The following is a 24,971-nucleotide window of genomic DNA, read 5'->3' as shown; positions in this document are numbered from 1 at the left end:
TGGCAAACCTTTCTTTCCTGATGAGAATATACATGATGATGATGTTGTTTAGACGGTCTATAAATCCGATGCATGTTCATAACTTTGGACCATATGTTTTAAGAACACAGCACAACAACATAATTAGTATACACTAAAGTAAGCATGTAACTCGGTAAAACAAACCACAAAAGTCAATCAACCATATGGAACATGTGATTATGCTCAGTAACATTTGATTGAACTTATAAAGAATGTGGATAATGTCAATTGTAAACGATAACTTATGTTCACTCAATCAGTCAATCTTACATGTACATTCACTACATGTATAAACAAATTTAACATTTTATTAAACACATAAATATGCTAAAGCTGGTATGAAAAAATTAAAAGTCTGCTAAATTTGCCAATATTACTGTGTTGTCATAATTATCACTAGCCTGGAGAATGGAAATTCTTATTCTGATCACATTTAATTTGATAAATGCATATTAACTAGGGATGCAAACGAATATTCGATCAAACGTATGGTATTCGAATATCAAAGTCGGTATTCGAATATTCAATGTGTTTTTTTGTTGAATAAAAATAATAATAATAATAAATTTTGCCTACAACTATGATTGTTGTTGTATTTAAGATTCGTTTGTCTTGTTTTAACAACGACTGGCCCATAATGCCAGTGGTGTGAATGTGATGACAATACACTAAACACGGGGCATGTATCATTTAGGGACATATCGTCGGGTACTATAAAAGGTCCCAATGTTTTTACAATAACTGGCTTATTGTAAAAACACGGGGAGTGACAGAAAACGACAAGTGACAGAAAAAAATCCAACCATTTTAGGTAAATTGCTTCTACCAATTAAGAAAATCTGAAATAAACTAGTTCCCAAGTTGGTTTAGTTTTTCCGTAGTTTATATATTAGAGGTCAATCCCAGAACGAGGCTGCTCGTCCAACAGAGACTCTCCATTGGCACATAACGCCAATTGACCAAAAATCCATCTAGGTTCACGTTGTTTACAAATATGAAGGCAGAGGAATATTAATTAAAAGTTTTTGTTCATTTTTCTCTGTTCATAAAGTATGACTTTTTGTCTTTCTGAAATGAAGAATTTCAGAGGCTCATTTGGTGTAATTCAGGGTCCGCCACGCGTAGTTGTTACAATAAAGTAGAGCTAAAATGCCCCAGCTATTACTTTAGAGAATATTATAAAAGTTTACTACAACTTTTAAAAGATGTATTTTGGTAATCGAATATTCGTTCGAAAGAATTACCGAATATTCGAATATCAATTTTGCCATTCGTTTGCATCCCTAATATTAACAAACACTAATGCACCAGTCAATTGTAACGAGGTCCGGGGGTATACCGGGGATAGCCGGGGTAATGGGCCATGTTTTTACCTTCCAGGTGATCCCGCAGTGCTGGGTGACTGCGGTGGTTTTGTCTTCACGTCAAATATAGCGGGAAATTGGCATTATCTAGGGTCCCTTGGGTGCGGGGGTTTTACCAGCAGATCGTCCCCGCAGGGCCGAGATTTTGCCAGGGCTTGGCTGGAACGAAAGTCAAAGTCCCCGCTATTCCCTGGACCTGGGGCCGTGGTTACAAATGACTGGTGCATAACAAATATAGGTGGTCAACATTTTTTTTGTCCAAAGAGATGGAATTTATTTCTCAAGTTTTCCAATACATTTATTTTACTAAATCAGCAGTGAGCCATTATTGATTTAAATCAGGTGAGGTGATAGATATAAACAGTGGCTGGCCCTTTTAGTAGGTAGTTTACACAACACAATGTAGACCACTAAAAAGTTAAAGATTGTTAGTATGAACCTACACAAAATAAATGTTTACACAACTGAGTTGCATCAAACCATTTACTTTTGAAAGTATGTAGTGGTACAAACAACCTTTAACCATTATCATTGACAACTTGTTAGACTCAACAAATTCAAACAATAAGAAACGTGTGCCAAACAAATACAATGTTTGTCTGTAAATTTACCGGGTCTTCCTCATGTGATGCAGCATGCTTCTACAAATAACGTGACAGTAAGACCGTAATTAATGAATAGTTTGTTTGGCCTTACAATACTCACTCACAAAAAAGCAGCAACCTGAGTTTTCTACATTGGTCATTTATGTAAATTTTTGGGAAATTTGGGGCAGGTAAGCACAAAAAATATTTTTTTACTTGTGGCTTAAGTTAAGGTTGTGAATTACATGTATGCTTACTTCACAGAGATCTTCCTATTTTCATTTAAAAAAATAACAACCCTTCATCAAAACCTCAGACTAAATCCAATTACCAATTGGCATATGTCATAAAGTGAGCCATTAATCTGATATCAATAAACTGTTAAAACAACACCCTGTCACCGACAAATACATAATACCAAAGCACCTCCAGATGCAGATCTTAGCAGACCTATTTTTTGCTACCTTAAACGAAAATACAAGCAGCCCAGTTTCCTGATCATAACACTACGATTTTCAAGCGCTCCAGCGATACAGATTTCAAAATCAGACAAATTGATGCTTTGGTGCTAAAATGGCCAGGGGAAGGCCATGCTTACAGTCCTAACAATTCATCAATGATGCATATGCAAATGATCCCTAACAGTCAATCAATAAGGCACATGATCCTTAAAGTCCTAATATTTCATCAATGATCCACAATATTCTTAATGTCCTAACCATCAATGATCTACATGATCCATCAAGTCCTAATAATATATCAATGATCCTTAAAGTCATAATAACTCATCAATGATTAACATGAGTATACTACTACTGATATGGCTCAGATAAATCCCATATAAAAGACCATACATCCTCAGATTAGTTTAGTTTTAACATAATATATTTTACAACAGTTGTGAAGAAAGTTAGAATAACTTATACATGTACTAAGTCACTCTCATTGGCATGATGTTGCATGAGAGTGTGGACTCGTGTTGTAGGGGAAATTGGAGTACCCGGAAAAACTCACTAACCAAACTCACATGCACCAAGGCCGGGAATCAAACCTTGCTAGCCTTGGTTAGAAGCGAGAGCCCTTACAATATGCTAACAGGACAACCTGCAAGATTGAAAGAAAATACCAGTGTCAGGGTTCGAATTTAACTTTGAGGAGCACTCGCAAAATTTTGCGAGTGCATTTTGAGGCAACTCGCAAAATGAAAAATCAACTTGCCTTATAATATTGTCTAATTAAAGTAGAAATTTACACCTAAGACATATTATGAATATTAAAAGGTATCAATCTTGAGTGACTCGACTACTAGAACTTATTGATGGCTTATTCTATTTGGGGGGTACGGAAAGACTCATCATATGCTTGCAGCTTTTTGATTACAAAGCTGTCCAATAATTTGACATTGTTCACTTTGTATATTTACCCTCGCCAGGATCGGGTAATTTAATACCCATTCGACAAGCACGCTACAGATTTCATTAAGTCTGTAAGTATTAAAATCAATAACATTATAAATTTGAAATAAAAAAAAGAACAGTAAATGTAGCGTGGATACTTTGGACCATGAAATATATCGATCGACGAAGTCTACTGTATTCATTTTGACAGTTGGGTGAAAATATATTCAAAGGATGATGGGGTTTACATATAGTGCGCGAAAGCGCTAAATTTAGCCAATGATTGAGCTAGGTGATTACGTCATTCGTATTCACTTTGTATAATGCACGCCTCGGAGCATCCCGGAAAGATTCGAGATAAAACTCAGCCTTTCCGTATTTGTTCTATTTTTGAAAACTTACTAGAGCGGGACTCCGCACTGTCTTCTTTATATTGGTAGTGTAAACATGCCACTTAGAGGCTGTTTACACTCGACTACCTCGCAGAGTTAAGTTCATGTCTATTCTACTTTCCTTTTAACATTTTGTGGTCTAGAAAAAGCCACTCGCAGAATTTTGCGAGCTTGAATAAAAGTCACTCGCAATTTGTAAATGGCGCTCGCATTTTGCGAGTATGTGAGTCTAAATTCGAACCCTGAGTGTTCTCAGTAAGAACTGGCTGCATACCGAAATGGATGGGTCAAAAGGCAATTGGGTCGTTTCAATTTTGGAAAATAAGTGAATTTTAAGTTGAATAAGTAGAAGCCTACTATTTGAGAAAGTTCAACCGAAAGTTATTGAGAACCTTCCGATACATGTATCACAAAATTAAAAAAAACATCCAGTGCAGATTGTCAAACAATATGATCAAAATTGTTAACAAGATTGGCAAATACACCCTAGATTGGCAGACTATACTTCCCAGATAGGCAGACTATACAACCCCAGATTGGCAGACTATACAACTCATATTTGCAGACAATACACCAAAGATTGACAGACTATACACCAACGACTGGCAGACTATACCAACCAGATCTGCAGACAATACACCAATGATTGGCAGACTATTCAACCCAGATTGGCAAACTACACAACCCAAATTTGCAGACTAAACAACCCAGATTTGTCTACTATGCAACCAAAATTGGCAGATTTTGCAACCCAGGGCCCCGTTTCATTAATGGTCGCATCGCAAATCCAGCAAAGTCGCAAGTCGCAAGAAATGCGACCGAGTTTGCGACACAGCGCAATTTGCGTTTCATTAATCGCGTCGCAAAATAGAGCTTGCGACTTTTTCCTCTATCGATAATTTGCGATACGCAGTCTACGAAATGACGTCATAGCATCACTGCGAGTACCTGTTTGTTTACGCGCCATCTGTCAGATTTGACAGACGGACTTCTGCATAGAACTTCACAATGTCAGAAAGGAAGCAAAATTGGTCGTCGCGGGAGTTGGAAGAACTCGCTACTGGGCACACAAAACACAGCACCTTTTTAACTTCCAAGCACGGCCCAAGTTCTTCAGAGGCAGAGAAGAAAAGAGTTCTAAATGAAATTTTGTTGAGGTTTGTATTTTGTACAGTAGCTGCCACTTCAATGTGCGTAGATTTTTACCCCTTTAATACTAAGTTAGTGGATGCAATGCTGTCAATGATGAGTTTTATCTTTATGCATCTTGTTCAAATTATTACATATTTAAGTCAGCCCGGGTCATAAAAATGATTATATATCACGAGTAGAACGACATATGCCATCTAATCAATGTTATAACAGAGAATAACGTATATTACTGTATATTCAACTCTACAACATTTTTATATCAGTGTGAACAGTGTTGGCGGGAATGGGAGGACGATTGATGAAATGTCCAAGAAGTGGAAGGATTTGAAGGTATTATTTATATGTTGAACTGTCTTAGTAATTATATATAAGTATGTTTAAAATAACAATGATAAAATTATATCACTATTTATATAAGTTACATGACTCATGAGGTCAACCTACTCTTATGACAACTACAATGTATAGTGATATTGTTCAATATTTCTAGCCCAAAACATTCATAAAAATTACTCAAAACAATTTTCCTGATGCATGTCATGCTTGTTTTTATATAAAATGCTAGAATTGTTCTGCTCATCACAGAGTCGAACAAAGAAAAAGGAGCAGGGTCGCCTGAAAGCCCTGAGGAGTTCAGGATTGGGGGAGATACCAAAAACCCTTATCCTAACAGAGCTGGAGGAAAGGGTATGTAAACAAAATCATCGATAACATTTTGAGAAATACATATTGTTCGTGTGTTTATGTAAGTGTGTGCAAGGAGAGGGAAGGGTGGGTAATTTGTTATTTGCCTATAGTTAAAAAAGAACCATGTGTGTGTGTGTCGGAAGGGGGGGGGGGGGTCTTCTAATTTCAATATAGTTAAAAAATGACAGGCAGACATATGCAATCATTTTTTGTTATATTTTTAAAGATGTAAATTTCATTCTTATCTTTTACATTAAAGCTTAGGTGCAGTGAATGCTGTTTCTTTAATGTGTGTCACTCATTTCTGCTACAGGTCCTATCATGCATTCCAGCGGTATCTGTGACCGGTATTCAGACTGGAGTGGACACTAACAGATCATGTGAGTTGTAAAACACTCCCACTAAACAGCAACATGAAACATCTTTTAACTTAAATATTTAAATATTGAAATTATTCAATTGTCATTTGTTTCACTTAATAATGTCTTACTTATTATATCAAAAGCATTTTTTTTATATTGGTGTTGACATATAAATATATGTATTTTATCATTATATATCATTGTTTTGATTTGTGATAAGTGAAATGTAATGAGCCATTATGTATTACTTTTTAGTTTCCAAGTTCTTAGGAGTGGCCAATGAAGATGAGGTAGAAGGTATGTATTAACAATTGTATCATAATAAAAGATGAGGAAGAAGGATTTATAAACATGTTTTATTATAAAAGTATTTCCATAATGTTCAATACTTTATGGCAGTTAAAGCTACACTCTCACAGAATAACCATTTTTACAACTTTTTTCATTTTTTGTCTTGGAAAGAGTACATTTTTGCGTAAATATTTGCAATCCAATGATATAAGATTGGTGACAAAAGATCAGATTGTAGATTTTCATATTTCCGTTCGAAAATTAATGTTTTATTGTTTAAACCGTTTACTAACGGTTTAAGAAAAATGCATAAAACATTAAAAAATTAACTTAAATATAAAAACCTGCAATTTAATTTTGTCAGCAGTCGTAAATAACTGGTTTCCATGGATATTTGCAAAGATTGGCTCGTTCAAGGATGAAAAATAAAAACTTGTCAAATCGTTCAATCTGTGAGGGGGCAGCTTTAAGAAACGTTTTGGATAACTAATTTTTGACACTGAAACATGATGATTTATACAGCAGTTCAAGATTGTTTGAATGATTTTGCATTTAACTATTTAAGGAGTGTATTCTCGACAAGCTGAAGTAAAGAAATTTAACCAATTTAATTCAAAATTTGCTTATTATGTTATCATCAATAAAATATTTATACATTTATTTTGACATTTTTGTATTTGCAGTGGCCGCTAAAGAAAATTGCCCTTCAGCGGCTGACTACACAAACTGTGCTGGTAAGAACTAAAAGTATTCAACAGTTAATTCTTTTTTGTAGTGTATTAAGGTGTTCTATATACATTAATTTGAAGTGGCAGCTATACAAAATTCCCGTAGGTGAGAAGGTGTCAGTAGATCTGATTGCAGCCCAATTTTGTCTTATCGGTTTCTTTTTTTGTCCTGTCCTACTCTTTCTCCTAATGGTTTGATTTTAACCACATATATCATTAAAGATACCTAACTTAACAAAATGATGTGTCATTCACAAGACTTACGTTCAAACTTAAAGTCAAGGTCACAACATTGATCTGGTATTAATATGTTTTGCTAAATAAGCTAAATAAAGGTTTAATTATGAGTTTATGTTACTAACCAGTACCATTTTTTTTCCAATATTCCGCAATGTACATTAATTGCAATTCTTTGGCACATTTAGATTCAGTGAAACAAATTTCACATGCAATAAATGCACTTTTTTGCATAACATTTATAAATAATACTTTCCAATATGTAGCCAGTGTGCGGTCAAAGTTTAATAAATAGCTTCAAGAATTAAAGTTGTTTGTTACAAGTTTTTCTTTCCTTACAGAATCGTCAAGTGACACAGTAAAAAATGTAAGATGTAGTTCTGGGACATCCTCAACAGGAAAAAGGAAGCGTGAATATTATGGTATAAAATTAACTCTTAAGAACAATTGTTTTGCCAACAAAACCTTTTTCACAAACAATGTTTAAAAAAAAAGCTTTGTGTTTGCTACTATCATTGTCTGTTAAGTAATAATAATTGATGGAGGTCAGGTGTGTTAGCTTTTTATACATGCACTCAGGCATTACCCATACAGCCAGTGCTCTGTTAAGATTGAAAGTCATTTCATATTTTTTTAGCAGATTGCACAGACAGAATGTAACCCTGGTAAGAAGCTTCCCTGGTTATTTAACATGAACAGGTGTATAGCACTGTCACAGGGGACTCCCGGGCGACAACTAGTACTTTTTAGTGATGAGACTGGGAATCGAACCTGCGACCCCTTGATTGATAAACAAGTGTGTTACCATTAGAACACAGATTCACCACTGAAATTTAGTAATGATTTAAAGCCTTGATAACAATGTATTTATTATATTATTTGAAATGAGATTTTTTGCTGCTGGTAGTCATACCTTTTAATTCCTTTATTTTGTATATGCATAAACTCCTTCAAATGATTTATAATGACATGTTTGATGAGAATCATTACATAATCATTTTTATTAAACACTGATTCAATACAGTGGTACAGTACAGAATTTATTCATTACTTGATGTTTTCTAAATTGAAAACCCTACTACATCTATCCCATTTATCTGTTAAAGTTTGAATGATGATAACATTACAATATATTGTTTCCAAATAGGTGTTTTAAACATTATCAGTTCAATACATTGACTTAAAAAATTGAATATGTATCTTTATAGACTGCCAGTGCTCGGACGAGCTGATCAGTTTACAGAGGGAACTGTTGGCAGAGAGCAGGACTCGCAATGAACTGCTGCGGGAAATAAGCGGGTCCCTTAAATCTCTTGTTTCGCAACGAGACCAACAGACATTAAATGATTTACTTGGTTTTCAATGAACTTACATATCAACATTATTTTATTGACATTTTTAAGGTAAGCCATCCATTATAATGATATTCATGCTTTAAAAATTAAGTACATAAAATCAGGATGGACTATATTTTTATTATAACTATAATAATCCTTCAATTACCCTAAGATATAACAACAGCTTGACTAGCCAATCACGCATATGGAATGAATTCTACCTGGTAGACATACCCAGTAATCTTTTTTAATGGCAAAATACAAATAACTGCTAAACTTAAATAAATTGTAAACTTTTTGGTACTTAAGTTAGTAAGTTTCAATGCATTGTACACATCGATGCCAAGTTTATGACAGTTTTCAACAATTTTCTTTTTTCTCACTATTTTATCATACGTGAGAAAGCCCCTTTAAAGATGCTCTTGCTCCTACATCAGATTTACCAGATATATAATTGTTTAATTATATACAACACAAAACCACTCTCTCACGCAACATTGTGCCGAAGAGAATGATTAATATAAGGTGTAATAGCTTCTTTTACAATTGTTGTAAAAAATAAATTAAGTCTTAACCCATGTTTTCAGCTAGTTCATACATAGATCAAGTCTTGTTAATAAACAATTTCCATGAATGCATTAGTAAAAAGTGAATCACTCAAATGTTATGTTTGTCATACATGTTGAACTGATTTTGATTAAGAGTGTCACTTTTACAAGTTTATTGGTATGATGGATGGCTTATCATTGAATTTCAAGTGTGTTATTTAAAAGATTTAGATTGATGCGAATCCTACGTATACATCCTTTACGAAGGCTACACAGGTTAAAAAAAAACTTCATAAATGAGTTCTTTGAATAAATAGCCACATGTCCACATATTAACCAATTAAAATTTGACAATTTCCCTAAGATTAGTTACTTTTACTCTATAAGTCATAAACTAAATCATGAGTCTTAAACTTAAGCTGCACTCTCACAGATTTGATGTTTTGACAACTTTTTTTTTTTATCAGTTATTATAGAACGCATTTCCATGGCCTGCTTTTTTATGATACATGAAGTCTTAATATGGAAAGATATGAGTTGTATTTTTGTGGCACCTATGACTTTTGCAATTTTTTACAAAAGATTTCCCAGTTAATATGTGACATATCCATATGTATATAAAATGTTTTTTGTTGAATCTTAATGACACTGTTATTGTTGTTGAACCAACTTCCATATATGGTTTGTTTATTATATGTCATTTATTGTTATTATCATATTATTGCATTTTATTTTATGTTTTATTTTTCACATAGATGTGTTCATTTCTGGCATAGTAAAAGTGTATGTAAAGAGAGCAGATAGCTTTAAAATAATGTTCATAGCATATGCATTTTTATCTATATATACTCACATGAACTATTCTCTATCCATCATGTCACATGGCCAATAATAATAATTAAGTCAGATTTATAAATAAATTAATACCTGTCTACACATTCCTCATATTTACATCACATTTAGTCTCTAGCTTTATCTGTGATAGCCAACAAAGGTATTTTTTTATAATGTCAGAGACATGTAGATTCTGTTTTCAGCTGTTTCAATACTGTGATATACATGTATATTAGTGTTAATACTGCAATAAATGATTACTTATTACTTTACTCAGCATTCACTTGTTTGAATATGTCTCCGTGGCCTAGTGGTTAATGAATTCGCCTGCGGAGGGGGAGGCCTTTGGTTCAATGTCTGACCACGTCATACCATAAGTTGGTAGCTCCCTTGTCAGGTGCTTGGCACTTTGATTAGTAAAGTGGTACACATATACTGGTTTAACCAAGGAAAGTTGTGCCCCATGTATCGCTGCTTTACACTGAACATGTAAAAGAACCAAGGGGTGTTTTAGAAAAAGAGCAAGTGTAATGTACTCAGATTTTAATCACTACTATCCTATTGAAGTTCTGCCTCTTCAGCAAAAACAAAGGACATTATTTACATTAACTGTCCAGTAAATTGTAGTTTTCAAATAATGTCAATCAAGCAACACATTTCTTCAACAGGGTAGACAAATGAACTTTAAGTAATTATAAGTATTTCTGTTTTTACACATTTATTATGAGCAATGCTATTAAATGGTCTATCAATAACAATAAATTGAGTTTCAAAATTAGAAAAATAAGGACACATTAATGCAAGAGAACAAGGCACAGCAGGCACAAAAAGATAGTTTGATGATCATTTAAATTTCTATATAATAAACACAACCTAACAATGAGAGTGCAGCTTTTAATAGAATAATCAAAGGCCTCAAAATTTACTGTCAAATATCTAACTTTGTCAAGAGAAACAGTTCTTGTGCATTGTGCACTTCTAAAAAACAACAACAAATATTGCAGCCAGAGTTATGGTTCTTGTGGACTACACCATGACATCTTTCTGGATATGATGTTTTTAAAATGTATTATACTGCAAAAAATTTATGGACTTTGTGATATAAAAAGCCAACAATTAATATCAACAATTAATATCTATAGATTAAAAATACGCCAGCCAGAGTAATGGTTATTGTGCAGTCCACCACTTCCCCATCTGTGTAGGAAAATTCCAGTCAATGCATAAAAAAGTTCTGCTCCAGACAAGAAATAAGTATGAATAAAAAAAGAAAGGCCGATAAATTAAAAATTATGCAAACATGTGAATGGTTCTTGTGCACTGTTCTTATCCTTGATGTGATCTATTTGCATATGAAAACTTATGCAGTCTTATAATGAGAAGATTGTTTATGGATGATAGACAAAATTGAAAGGAATGTTCACACTATCTTGTAAAGCTATGGCAGCTGAATGTACTGTGCCCTTGTGGTTAGTCCGGGTCTTGTGGCCTCCTGATTTTGTTGAATGCCCTGGTCATCTGCACAAACAATAGCATCAGGAAGTGGCATATTGTTGTCAATACACAGATTGTGTAGTTTACAGCAGGCTAAAAAAAACCGACAGCTCTTTCCTGGTGAAAATGGCAGCACACCCCCCGATCTGTGTAGGCATCTGGAAAAAAATCAATTGTTATATAGCAAAAAAACACAACCATTAATACAGATGAATAGCTGAACAAACAAATATAAACATTTAAGTAAAAATTACTAGATGTGGTGATGCTGAATGTTGTATTGAAACCATTTGTATTTAAAGTTAATCGGGAAATACTCAAAAATATAGTCTTTGTACTATTCAAAAATAATTTAGATTTTTTTTAAGTGCATTGAAAAAACGGTATAGAGGGTTGTTTTTTCTAAAATCCCAAATTGCCCTTAACTTTTAATTGCCTAAAACTTTAACCTACGTCAATCAGGAGCCATCACTTGTATTTAGGATATGGAGTTATGTAACCTTATTGGGTGATGGTCCTGAACAATTATGTGAAGTATTAAGTCAATTAAATGAAGGGTATAGAAGTTATTAATAAATATCCCAACTTGCCTTAAAACTTGAACCTAAGTTTCATAGTCAATCAGAGGCCATAATTTGTATAAAAGATAATATAGAGTTATCTAACCTCATCATGTGATGGCACTGAACAACTGTGTGAATTATACAGTCAATTGAATGAAGGGTATTGGACTTATAAGTGAAAATCCTAACTTGCCCTAAAACTTTAACCGGACGCTGAAGCTGGGGCTAGTAGTATAGCCCACCAATTCTTCGAATAGTCGAGCTAAAAATGGCTTACCTAAATCTTGACTTCAAAACACCAAAAGCCCTCTCAACAACTTCTCTTGCAGTCTTGTGGCGTCTGTTGTACCTCTCCTCATTCTCATTTGATGGGTGCAGAATAGGAGTAATTAAATAACGTCTCAGCGGGTACCCACTGTCGCCTAGAAGTACAGCCTCCAAGTCTGCTTCTAGATAGTCCTACATGTAGATATAATACATTGCATATTGAAGTGAGAATAAATTAAATATGGGTGACACTCCATGTACATTGTAATATAAAATTTATATAAATTGACATTATTTCAAGCTTTTCTTACACAGCCATGATTTCTTTATATATATATACAGGGCCTTTTATCGGTACCTTCCCTTATTCAATGAATTAAGACGAAAAAAGAGAATGAAAATAAACAGGGGCTTTCGAAGAGATAACAGGCCAGCTTTACAGTAGATACAATAATTGCAGTTGTTCATATACTTTATATAACAAGGCATATTAAAATAATATGCAAGACCTGTGTATGACATTGAAGTAAAATCACATTGTGAGACATGATTACTTCTTTAACCATGCATTGTTTATACCTTTAACACCGAATTGTCAAAAACACCAGCATCATGTGAGGAACCAGGCCACTTTGCCACTATGTCAATGAATCTGAAATTGCCAATAATTAAAACATTAACTAATACAAAGCCATTTTCTTCATTTAACATCATTGATTTAACAAAAAAATTCATTCAACAAGTTATGCTCCAGAAAAGTTATACTAATAATATATATAAACAAATAGGCAAGTATATCATTTAAATTATTTTGTTTTTGTTTTTTTGCATCTCAAGATTTATTTCATGTCAAAAGGAATAAGTCACCTACCTCAAGTCTGAGGAAGCCACTGCTTGGCAATTGATGGCATGAAACCCCTTACGGCATACGAATGACTCTTCATTTGCTGTTGGGGCCAGAATCGGTACTAAAGTACCATCAACAGCACCTACAATGTTTGGGAATTTACACTTCCTGTAGAAACCCCTCTTCACTGACATCTGGTCATCCCTCTGAACAGGAAACCTGCAAATTTTTGAGTGTTTCTTTTAAATATAAGCAAAGTATAAGATTAACAGATATAGGTGTATAAGAAGTCAAGAACAGATATATGTGTATAAGATGAATGGATATAGGTGTCAGTAAACAATGATTGTTTTATCAGTGTAACTCTGAAACAAAAGGTATGAGCATTGAATTTGGCAATATCAACAATTCAAAAATACTTATTTCATTACTATTCACAATCTAGCAAAAATATTGTGAACAAAGTTGTTATTGGGTTATTACAAGATTGCATTGTATTATTACATACACAGTCCATCATGTAGGCACAATGGAGTACCAAGATGAGACCCACTTGTCGAACATGGTAAAAATCTATAAAAATTGTATTGCTTAAGCCGTGCACCAATTCTGGTCGTCTTTGTCATAAGCAAGTATGCTTACATCAGCCTTTAGTGGACAATTACATCACTATGTTATGCACTCACACCATGCTATCCTAAATGGCATTTGATTTTCTGTAGAGAATTGATATAATATCAATATGTTAATTATGAACAGAAAGGTGAATGAGTGATGTTACTTGATATTGTCAACGTTGTAGATTACAGCATCGACAAATCCATGGATAATTCTGCAGACACTCGATCTGCTCACTCCGTGTGTGTCAGCAACCTCCGAAAAAAAGGCACCTTTTGCCAGGCACCGGAGACCAACAAGAACCTGAAATAATTTCTCAATGTTAATATGAGAATAACACGCAAACATTTACATTCAGAGTATTCACTGGGGTTAATTCAAGAACCATGTATTCTCTTAAATGATGATGAAATGATAAAGTTTTACTTGAATCTCCGGCTTACTCTACATTGTACATGACACCTATAGGCTATAGGCACCCATTTCATAACACCAAATATACCTCCAATGATATGACAGAAGCATATTTGGTTTTCATGTTGAGTACTGTTAAGACTAAACACTTCCTACCACTTTTCAAATAGAACAGATATGTCAACATTAAAAATGACAACTGGGTCTGACAGATTGTGATGTCCAATATCCATAGAATTGTCCATTAACATACAATTTAGCGAATTAAACAGCAAATGACGAGATAATTCAATAAAGGGGCTGTATATCTACATTATGAATGCCCAAACTATCAGAAAGAAACGTATCTAAGATGGAAAACTTAGCTGCATTTATCCCAAACGTATTTGCATTTTGCTCAGTGACGGTGAAGGTCAACCGGATGTTGATTTCATACATACCTATGTACACCGTATTTCCCGTTCGATTTCGTACCGACTAGTACATTAAATAATGATGTAAAGTACATTTGACTCTTACTTGAGTGTCGGGAGGAATAGTATGTCCACCGCGATAGGTCTTTTCCAAAGTCTGGCCGACTGTTTCAAGCAAATTTTGAAACAACACCCGATCCAAACGGTAACGGGAAACAAAATCAAGATCCCGTACCACTATCGATGAAATGCGAGCATTAAAAACTCGCCTTATGGGCACTTTTCTTCGACGACAACGTCGTTGTTGGAAAATAACCGCAACTGCGTCGGCCATTTTTGCGTCTTAAAGTCAAGTTGCGACTGGTAGTACGACGTCGCAAAAAAAGCACCGATATTTGCGACCAGCAGGTGCTCTTTGCGACGTCGCAATTTTGATGAAACGCATTTTGCGATGCGATCGGCAAATTTGCGACGTCGCAGTCTAATTTTGCGATGCGACCATTAATGAAACGGGGCCCAGATTGGCAGACCAACCGAGATTTCCAGACCATATTGGCAGAATATAAAATCCACACCCGCATCCCTTACACCCCAGATGGGCAGGCCGTACTTCCCACATGTGAGGACCGAACTAGCCAGATGGTCAACATGTAAAACGTATCATGGATATTGTGTTTTTAAAAAATAATAAAAAAGTCCCTTCGTCAGCTTTCCCCCACCCGCCATTGTGTTGATCTTGAACAATAACGTATATAATCAACGAAAAATAATATTTCCAAAAGGAAACCTTCTGTAAGTTGGCATCTTTGGGTTTCTTTGAGTCTTTTGTCATTGTCTTTCGTTAAATTTACGAAATTATACTAAAACGTGGGCTCAATATTTTCTTATTCTTCTGCGACACTTTCGGCTTTTTTCCAGGCTTTCTTTGCTAACTTTTACTATTGCGTTAAGAAACTGGGAACCATCGTTCACGCGAGAGTATTCGACAGGGAGATGACTAGAGAGAGGCTCGTGTTCCAAAAACTAGATAAAATGCCAATCATGCTTCGATTGCCTTTCAAACCATAAGGTCATTAAGGAATCAATAAGTTGTATCTTGCATGGACCAAAACACTATATACATTAACTGTTCCATGTTAGAATGTAGTATAACGGACCTAGGTCCGTGGTAGTACAAATGTATGTGTGCGTTAGAACCTGCCGCCCATGTTAACTTCAGATCATTGTTCCACTGAACATAAATGCTTTTTCTGGGTGTGATTCGATCAAATTCAAAGTCTTTAAAGAAGATCAAAGGGCACCATTGCTTGAAATTCGCGCAATCAATATGCACATGTATTTCAACTCTATTAAACCTGTGACAAGTTAGTAGTAAAAGATCTATATCAGTCTACAAATATTAAAATGCACATTAAACTTTGCTTGATTCTGTAGTATAACTACTTTATCATAGATACACACAATGTAGCTTTTATAAACGAGACCTCTTATGTTAAAAAGTTATTAAGAACGGACTTTGTTTTAAATTTAAGGGATCAAACGTTTTAGATTCCACAACATGACAACAGACTAGCTCAGTTATTAACTGCAAGTCACAACTTGTTATGAAAGTATTACAAACAGTGCAAAGAGCATAGATGGGGATGAGCACTACACGGTCTTAAAGTATCCATCGTTTTATGCCTGGCTTTAACAATCGCTTCATGTCTAGCTCTTCAACCATTTTAATCCGAACTGAAATCCACGGTAAATGCCTAGTTTTGATGTCCAATTGTTCTCAAACATTTGCTTCGTATGTCTTAAGGGTTTTGCACAAGTTTGTACGAATGGATATTTATACGTATTTTGTTGAAATCCCGTATGCAATCAACTTACATGTACGACATTACGTATTTATACTTTTGAGACTCTCCAATAAACAATGTTTTGAGTAGTATTGATGATGTGTTTTCAATAGGAAATTATTGCCAGAAATAGTAAACGGCAAGAACTATTTTTTAATGTAAGTATATCAAAATAATTATTCTAGTTTCCTGTATACATGTATGGTAAATAATTGTCCGGAAAGTGTTCAGGCTGAGTTTGTATCTTCAAGCAAACTAATAACACATGGCAATTGAGTATATGTTCATGTCATGTAGTGTGTTGCTTTCTTTTTCAATAAAAAACATAGCAACGGGGATAATTGTTGCTATAACATCCTATTAAAGCTACACTCTCACAGATTTACCATTTTTACAACTTTTTTTTTTTGTCTTCGAGAAGTAAATTTTTGCGTAATTATCGAAAATTAATGTTTTATGACCTAAACTAACGGTTTAAGAAAAATGCATAACCCATCAATTTTTTAACTTAATTTAAAAAATTGCGATCTAATTTTTGTCAGCAGTTTTATTTAACTGGTTTCAATGGATTTTTGCAAAAATTAGCTCGTTCCAAGACAAAAAATTAAAAAAAAGTTGTCAAACGTTCAATCTGTGAGAGTGCAGCTTTAATTGAGCACTCATGTTGAGTTGTTTACCTTAAAGTAATAGCAATTAGACGCCTGAGGACAAAGTTATGTCTACTGTTACTCTGTGCTAGGTTTCGATGACGTTCTACTGGCGACAAACTACTTTGAAAATAAAAGTGAGTGGTGGTTTTAAAGGGACAGTAAAAGTGCGACGACAACGACACCCATTGAGCTGTGCAGGGCTATCGGTGCTTGTTAAGCCTTTTCAAAATATTTTTTGAATAATTTTCGTTTTGGTATTTTATTGCACTCGTTACAATCTTTCGACTCGTCATTCATCACCCTCGGTGAATCTTTGGTGTACTGCGATGCAGCCGACGCGCATGCACACGCGGCCCAAACCAGTGTTAACTAGATTACATCAGACACTGGCTGTATATTACGGTTACTTATTGCTAGGGCCAATGTTATAGAAACTCAATGCATTTTAAATCCATTTTTGTTCATAGCCAATATTGTCAGTGTATGTTTTATAATAATTTGATCATGTTTAAATTGTCTAAATAAAAACAATCACGTATTCTTCATTTGCTAGTAATGTGTATGTCATGTTTTATATTAATACTTATACTGTACGTATGTATATATTTTTTATTGAAATTTCTATAAAAGAATACCTTAATTTGTATTTTGGCAAAAAGTATGCAAAGACGTCAGAAACTTGATAAGTTATTAAGAAAATCTACATATTCTTGAATAACCATCGTATTTGTTTATTCCATCGCTCGACAACCATTTAGTTTGACAGTGGTAGTTCTCGGACGTTTACCAAAAAAGTCACAATTTTTATTTTCCTGTTGAGACATTTTAATATTTAGAACAATGAAAAGTAAATGTAAAGTGAAAATCGTCTGACGTACATGTACCTTGTTTACAAGATACAACATACAAGAAACTTTCTGTAAAGTTTGATATATTCTGAAAGAAACATAAGCTCAATGAACTATTATTTTTTCGACACGAATAACAAACATACACAACATATCAAAACATAACAAAGAGCTGGTGACCTGGAAATAAAAGCATACAGTTTTAATAGATACATTACTATGACAGTGATGTGTTGTTGGTAAAAATGTCATAATTAATTCAGCTTGCTAGGAAAAAAACTTTTGGAAAGTATTGCTAAAAGGAGGTACTTAATTTCTCATGTAATTTAAATACTACTCGATTTTACTTATATTATCAGAAACAGTAGCATACAAAGGCATGGTTGCTCCTATGATTGGGTCAATCCCTACCTACAGGTACCCATCCAAATCTCTGTCAGGCCACCGTCCTGACAATTTCAGCACCTACCACTGTGTAAGAATGTTAACTGAAAATGCTAAATCGTATCACATTAACAATACTTGCCGGGGAAAAAAAATCCACAAGTACAATGTAGTTGTATGTGTTTGACAGATTTTAATGATATATTAATTTGAAACAGTCGTTAATAAATACTACTGCTGTAGCCCCTGTTATTTAGTCTGATATTTTTTATTCATATTCATATTAATGATGTTTGAACATTGCGTATACTTAACAATGCTAAAAAACGACAAAAGTGTAACTTACTTGTACTGTGAACATATGAAACATTACAGAAGCCTAAGTAATGATCAACAGGCACTGTCGTGACTGTCCGAGATGTACATGTATGATGCTACGATACAAATGTTTGCCTATTTAGGAATAAGAAAATATACTGGTAGAATTTTATTTCACACGTGACTATTTGTTAGAAATTCAAGTTGTATACATTCTAAAGGTATGTATATGTGTGTATGTTTGTGTGTGTTGAAATTTATGACCCTCCAATACCCATGTTTGGTATCATTTTCTAAATTTAAACATGTATCTGCCGCCATGTCATTCATTTTTATTTTATACATTGTATACCTTATTTGCCATACATTATGGTATGAGATCATAAACATTGTTTGTTTGAGATCAACTTCTGGGCGGCTAGTATTTGCTGTTAAATAACCTCGTAAGTTATCATAACACAGTAACAAAAACATCACGCGCTTTAATTTAAGGACACGAGCCTCATGGTAGGGCGTTTATTTAGTCAGGTAAATAGGCCAGTTCCGGGTTGATTAGAAATCACTCGACATGGCGGGCAGTGTTCATGAAGGGCCCGAATTCGGGGTTGGGGACTTTGTTCTCCTAAATGACATTACATTGGATGCTTTTATGAACAATTTGAAACTAAGGTAATACATTTTGTTGTTAAGATTGCCTTTTAGTCGTTTTGTTTTAAATGACAAACCGGTTTCATCGCAGGGGTCGTTTCAAAATTGCCGATAAATGTCATAATTGATTACAGGTGTGGTATTATTACTGTTTGCAAATAAATTAAGAGAAACATACTCCTATTACTTCAGTTCATCAAAACACTGTCACAATGACATTTTGCACCATGTAGTCACAGTGTTAACTGTTAGTGAATACAGCCTCATCACGGGCTTCGAATAGTCCAAATAATTGTATGTTGATGGATCTTGTTTACGGTTTTTGATATGGCAAATCCTTTTTCCAAACTTGACCATCTCTGGCAAGCTTTAAGACAGACCTTGTAAATACAACCGTAACAACTCAGCCCCATCCGAAGTGTTCGGAATGTTGTAGAACTGTGAACCGCAGCATTACAGGTGCCCTTCATGTATATATCGTTATATTTTAATTGTATGAAATGAAGAAAAACAAATCAAACTCATACTAATTTGTTGGATATTTATTTTTTAGAGCACAGAACAAATATAAATAGCATTATCTGGTAATTTGTTTTTATGATGTTTTATAGGTGCAATATGCTTTAACCTGGAGTCCCAATCGGAATAACTACCCACTTTTGGTACAAAACAATTTATACATGAAGGATTTGCCATATTGAAAATCATAAAAAAGATCCATCAACACACAATTATTTGAACTTCTTCGAACAGCTGAATTGTTTTAGCACTAAAAAATGTTTGACACCAGCCTACGTTTAAGATACGATTCAACTGATTGATTGAAGTGAGTCTTTTGCAAACTGTAAATGTATGGCTGCTTGGTCAATATGATCACCCCTTTTCAGTACTAAATTCCACATGATAATTCAAAATTGTACTCCGAATCATTGATCGCTGAGCAGTCTGTTTTCTTTAATGTGTGAAGTTGTTTGAAAAGCTGTTAATGTTTCACTTAATTTGAAATTAAAGTTGTGGAATTTAAAATAGTTAATGCTGGCACATGCCAAGAGACCATTTTAATTTGATAGACACATAATAACACCCATCAACCAGCTTAAGAGTTCAAAATTATCTTTTGTCTACCACTCAGCCTCTGTTAAATTAGCCAATCTTCCTGATCTAAATTTATGACTGCTGATATACCAAAATAGGTGTCTGGCAAATTTGAAAAATACTGCCAACCCATTGAACAAAATTTAATTTTGACCACTAATGTGATGTTGCTCATAGGCGTCTTAGAGACCTCTCATTTGTTCAAACACTTACCAACCGAGTTTTGGCTTCAGTTGAAGAATACATGTGTGGATTAAAGCAACATGGTGTTATAGTTTAACAACGATTTCTCAACACAAAGGGATAATATGAGGGGAGACATATATGTTTTTATTGTTGAAAACAAACCTCTAGTTTTCATTGATATTTTCTAAATCTCATTTTAAGAGATATTATTTGCCTAGTTGAAGTTCAACATTTTGTTCTGAAATGCATAGAAGGCTCTGTGGAATATGTACATTTAGAATGAATGATAAACAGAACTTCTGACTTGACCAAAACTGCCCTCAAAAGGCCTTTCGTCTAAGTACTAATTTAGTTGACTTGTTTTGTATTAATGACCATATAGTATGCGGGAGTTTATGTGAAAATGTCCTTGTAAGTCATAGTTAAGTGTAGACTGGTAGTACAGATGTCATTAAGTGATCGTGTTGGAGATAAGAAATGCAATTAATCGGAATACAAACAGATCATTATTGACACAATCATCAGAAGGATAATGACTATAGCTGGAGTTTCTATTGTCATTGTTTATAATTGTAATTTTTTTTCCTTCTGGGAAATTCTTATAATTGCCGATCGATCGAACAAACCTTTGATAATAACTTTTATGAATATTTAGTGGGAAATTATTTATTTCAATATATTTCTCGATAAAAATATCTACATCTTGATAGTGATAATACAATGATCAAGTTTTTGGTCTGTTAATTGTCTTTCAAGTCAGCAAAAATCGGTTAAATGATTATCAAAAATTTAAAATTAAAATTGATAATTGTTAGCAGTTTAAAGGGTCTGTACACCAGATTGGCACCAAAAAAGTTTTGTTCTGTAACGAATCTTAGGACAATATTCTTATAGAAAGTGTTAAGCTTTGATATCATAATTGTAAAAAAAAGTACCAAAATGTAAAAAAATGTGTCGGAAACCGGGTTCGAACCCCTGTCGCCAAAATTGCAGTCCAGCGTCATATCCACTGAACTATGACGGCTTACTCTAATTGGATGACATAATTAAGCTATACACCTACCTCGGTAATATCATGTGATAACACCCACTAGCCAATCATGCATAAGGAATGAATTCTACCTGGTAGACATACCCAGTAATCTTTTTTAATGGAAAAATACGAAATAACTGCTTAACTTAAATAAATTGTAAACAACATGTATGTAGTACTTCAGTTAGTAAGTTTCAATGCATTGTACACATCGATGCCATGTTTATGTCAGTTTTCGACAATTTTTTTTTTAAATGTTCCCTATTTTATCATACAGAGTACAGCCCCTTTAAAAGCGGTAAAAACAAGTATATTTTATGATAGCAAATAAGAAGACGATAATCAACCAAGAACAAATTAAAATGTTTTTTATCCAACACATTTTAATGAATTGTTCTTACCCAGTTGTTTTGTAATGTTGCCAGCTAAGATCTAGAGAAGGAGTAGATCTCAGATAGTCATGATTTTTGCTTTGTTTTTAGATGAAATAATGGTATAAAGCAGTTGTACAAAAATAATGATGCACATTTTTTCCAATACCATTTTGTTTTATCGCTGCATATTAAATATCCAACTGACCATCGAAACTTTTAATAATTATGAAGGAATCGTCAGACATGGAATCTCATGATCTGTCATGATTATAAATGAGGCATGTTTTCTGCTTACCAATTCTATTTCAACAGCAATGTAGATTTCTGGATATAATAAAATAAAAACATTAATTGAAATGTCAATTTGTTTTAACAACAAACTATTGTTCCCCTTAAATTGTTTTGGTATAAGATGGCTGACGGTGTTATACTAAAATTGTCAACTTTCGGAAATACTGTGAATGTCAGCTACGACACACTCAGCAGAGATTCCTCAAATGGACAATTTTACTATGACCTCATCAGCCATCTAATATATAAACTGTCGAACGACTATTTTACCCCATTTGTTTTCTGTATTTTAGGAACCTGATATAAAACAAAGAATGACATTTAATTTCAGTTTTGAATGTTTCTAACTAAGAAGAGGTGGTGTTCAAAAAATATAGTGGATATCTCAACAGATCATTAGCCAAAACCAAAATGTTTATTGATTGGTCAATATTTATCCAAAATATATTATGGACCAATCAAATCCTTTAAATGTGCAAATTAGCCAAAACATAACCAGTGGACAACTTATCCAAGATTTATACAATTCGTTACTGGTCAGTAACTTGACTTTTTTTTAAATGTATGAGATCTTTCCTACTCGTACTCTTTCAAATTTAGCACTTAGATTGCATTCCTGGTTTTCCAATCCATTTATGGGGTTTTGATAAATGGGTTATCTGGCTTTTCAAATCAAATATTTATTAATGCAAAATTTAGCAAAACCAGTTCATAATATGAAAGTTATGGGCAAAATATTGCATGCCTTATGACCAATGTTATCAATTGAAGCACTTGGCTTGACCTTTTACATTCTACCTTATGCATTAATATTTCAAAAGAAACACTAAAATTGTAATAAAATCCTTGTTTGGTTGCTATAAAGTTTCTGTAACAAGTTGGCTTATTTTACAAGGATAAGTGGGGTCAAAATCAAAAACTCATTTTGTGATCGAATACTTTGATTCTGGAAAAAAGTTACACTAAATTTATACTTTTCCAGAGTTTATGCATAATTTGTGTTTGAATTTCTTTTATAAAAAGTTGGTATTAATTGTACTGTATGTTAATTTTGTAGACCTGTATAATTGATGTTTAATGACATTATTTTTATGATGCTGTTAAGAAGTTTGAATAAAACGTTGAAACTAATCAACCCTTAGCACACTAGTACAAATATTATATATATAGTATAACAACTTTAACTTTGGCCATGCCACAAAAAGTGTCGAAGATAATCAAATAAAACTTGGTACACATTTTGCCAGAGACAAAACACATATTATTTTGCCAGAGACAATTACGCAAGGCATATATAAACTCTGATTTTAATACGCACGAAGGGTCGTATTATGTTATGGCCTCCATCGTCTGTCCGTCTGTCTGTCTGTCCGTCTGTCCGTCCGTTAGCAATTCCGTGTCCGGGCCATAACTTGGTAACTGATAAAGCGATTTTCAAATAACTTCATACAAATCATCACTACATTAAAAGGTTGTGTCGCGCGCAATTTCCAGGTCCATACCTCAAATACTAGAATCACCATGGGGGTGCGTTAGCAATTCCGTGTCCGGGCTACAACTTTGTCACTAATAAAGTCGTTTTCAAATAACTTTATACAAAGCATCATTACATTAAAAGGATGTGTCGCGCGCAATTTCCAGATCCATACCTCAAAGACTAGAATCACCATGGGGGGGGCGTTACAACTTTGTCACTAATAAAGTCATTTTCAAATAACTTTATACAAAGCATCATTACATAAAAAGGATGTGTCACATGCAATTTCCAGGTCCATACCTCAAAGTCTAGAATCACCATGGGGGGGGGACGTTAGCAATTCCATGTCCAGGCCATAACTCAAAGACTAGAATCACCAATGGGGGGCGTTAGCAATTCTGTGTCCGGGCCACATCTTTGTTACTCGTCCGTTAGCAATTCCATGTCCGGGCCATAACTTGGTAACTAATAAAGCGATTTTCAAATAACTTTATACAAATCATCACTACATTAAAAGGACCTCAAGCTGAATCTTCCAGGTCCATACCTCAAAAGACTAGAATCACCATGGGGGGGGGGCGTTGGCAATTCTGTTTCCGGGCCACATCTTTGTTACTCGTCCGTTAGCAATTCCGTGTCCGGGCCATAACTTGGTAACTAATAAAGCGATTTTCAAATAACTTTATACAAATCATCACTACATTAAAAGGACCTCAAGCCGAATCTTCTTCGGGCGTATAATGCTCCGTTTCGCGGTGCTCTTGTTAATAATTGTTGAGTTAAGTCTCTTTTTTACTGAAAGAAACAACAGGCGAGCATTGACGTTTCCTCTGCAGCTCTCTTGTTATCCTTCGATATTTTATCATCATGTATTTTCATTTTTCTCAGATATGACAAGAACAAGATCTACTCGTTCATTGGCGAGGTGGTTGTATCCGTCAACCCGTATAAAACCATGGATATCTATAACCAGAGCTACGTGGACCAGTATCGGGGCCGCGAGATCTACGAGAGGCCGCCACATATCTTTGCGCTCGCAGACAGCGCATACAAGACCATGAAACGGAAGTCTAGGGACACGTGCATCGTTATTTCAGGTGCGTTATTTTAAGGTTTGTTGCAATACAATATAAGTGATTCGGATACATGGAGATGCACAAATGTGATTAACTTGGCTACTGAAAGGCAGTAACATTTTTGGCAATATTTTTTTGGGGGGGGGGGGGGGCGTTTTGGGCTTCCAATGGGGTTGAACCATTGGAAGCGCCCTGCC

At 34.4% G+C, this 24,971-nt stretch overlaps 3 protein-coding genes across 7 annotated transcripts in view; 2 read left to right on the top strand and 1 right to left on the bottom strand.

The window, feature by feature from the left end:
• The window catches only part of LOC128231193 (proteasome activator complex subunit 3-like), a 39,971-nt gene extending 24,481 nt beyond the window's left edge, over nt 1–15,490 (bottom strand). Inside the window, exons 1-6 of one of the 5 annotated variants that reach the window (XM_052943697.1) lie at nt 15,338–15,480; nt 13,887–14,026; nt 13,130–13,324; nt 12,838–12,910; nt 12,269–12,450; nt 10,636–11,586 (exon numbers count right to left, since the gene is read on the bottom strand). In XM_052943697.1, the coding sequence (XP_052799657.1) occupies nt 11,373–11,586; nt 12,269–12,450; nt 12,838–12,910; nt 13,130–13,324; nt 13,887–14,026; nt 15,338–15,382 (849 nt within the window). In that variant the 5' untranslated portion in view covers nt 15,383–15,480 and the 3' untranslated portion in view covers nt 10,636–11,372. Of the gene's footprint in view, nt 1–8; nt 123–10,635; nt 11,587–12,264; nt 12,451–12,837; nt 12,911–13,129; nt 13,325–13,886; nt 14,027–14,656; nt 15,146–15,337 lie in introns of those variants that run through there. The other 4 variants (XM_052943688.1, XM_052943705.1, XM_052943722.1 and 1 more) reach the window with 4 other exon arrangements.
• On the top strand, nt 4,523–8,619 carry LOC128231215 (uncharacterized). The gene is made up of 8 exons (XM_052943736.1): nt 4,523–4,915; nt 5,174–5,240; nt 5,496–5,597; nt 5,911–5,977; nt 6,215–6,256; nt 6,934–6,984; nt 7,557–7,637; nt 8,424–8,619. The coding sequence occupies exons 1-8, from the start codon at nt 4,767–4,769 to the stop codon at nt 8,579–8,581; spliced, it is 717 nt and encodes a 238-aa protein (XP_052799696.1). The 5' UTR covers nt 4,523–4,766; the 3' UTR covers nt 8,582–8,619.
• Nucleotides 15,491–19,130: 3,640 nt separating the features above from the next.
• Nucleotides 19,131–24,971, top strand: part of LOC128230807 (unconventional myosin-Id-like) — a 43,938-nt gene continuing 38,097 nt past the window's right edge. The window contains exons 1-2 of the mRNA XM_052943252.1: nt 19,131–19,263; nt 24,587–24,795. Of these exons, the coding sequence (XP_052799212.1) occupies nt 19,163–19,263; nt 24,587–24,795 (310 nt within the window). The 5' untranslated portion in view covers nt 19,131–19,162. The remainder of the gene's footprint in view (nt 19,264–24,586; nt 24,796–24,971) is intronic.

The sequence above is a fragment of the Mya arenaria genome, chromosome 1 (assembly GCF_026914265.1).
Source record: "Mya arenaria isolate MELC-2E11 chromosome 1, ASM2691426v1".
NCBI lineage: Eukaryota > Metazoa > Mollusca > Bivalvia > Myida > Myidae > Mya > Mya arenaria.
The sequence above is the reverse complement of the archived record's forward strand: the minus strand, read 5'-3'. Positions and strand labels throughout refer to the sequence as shown.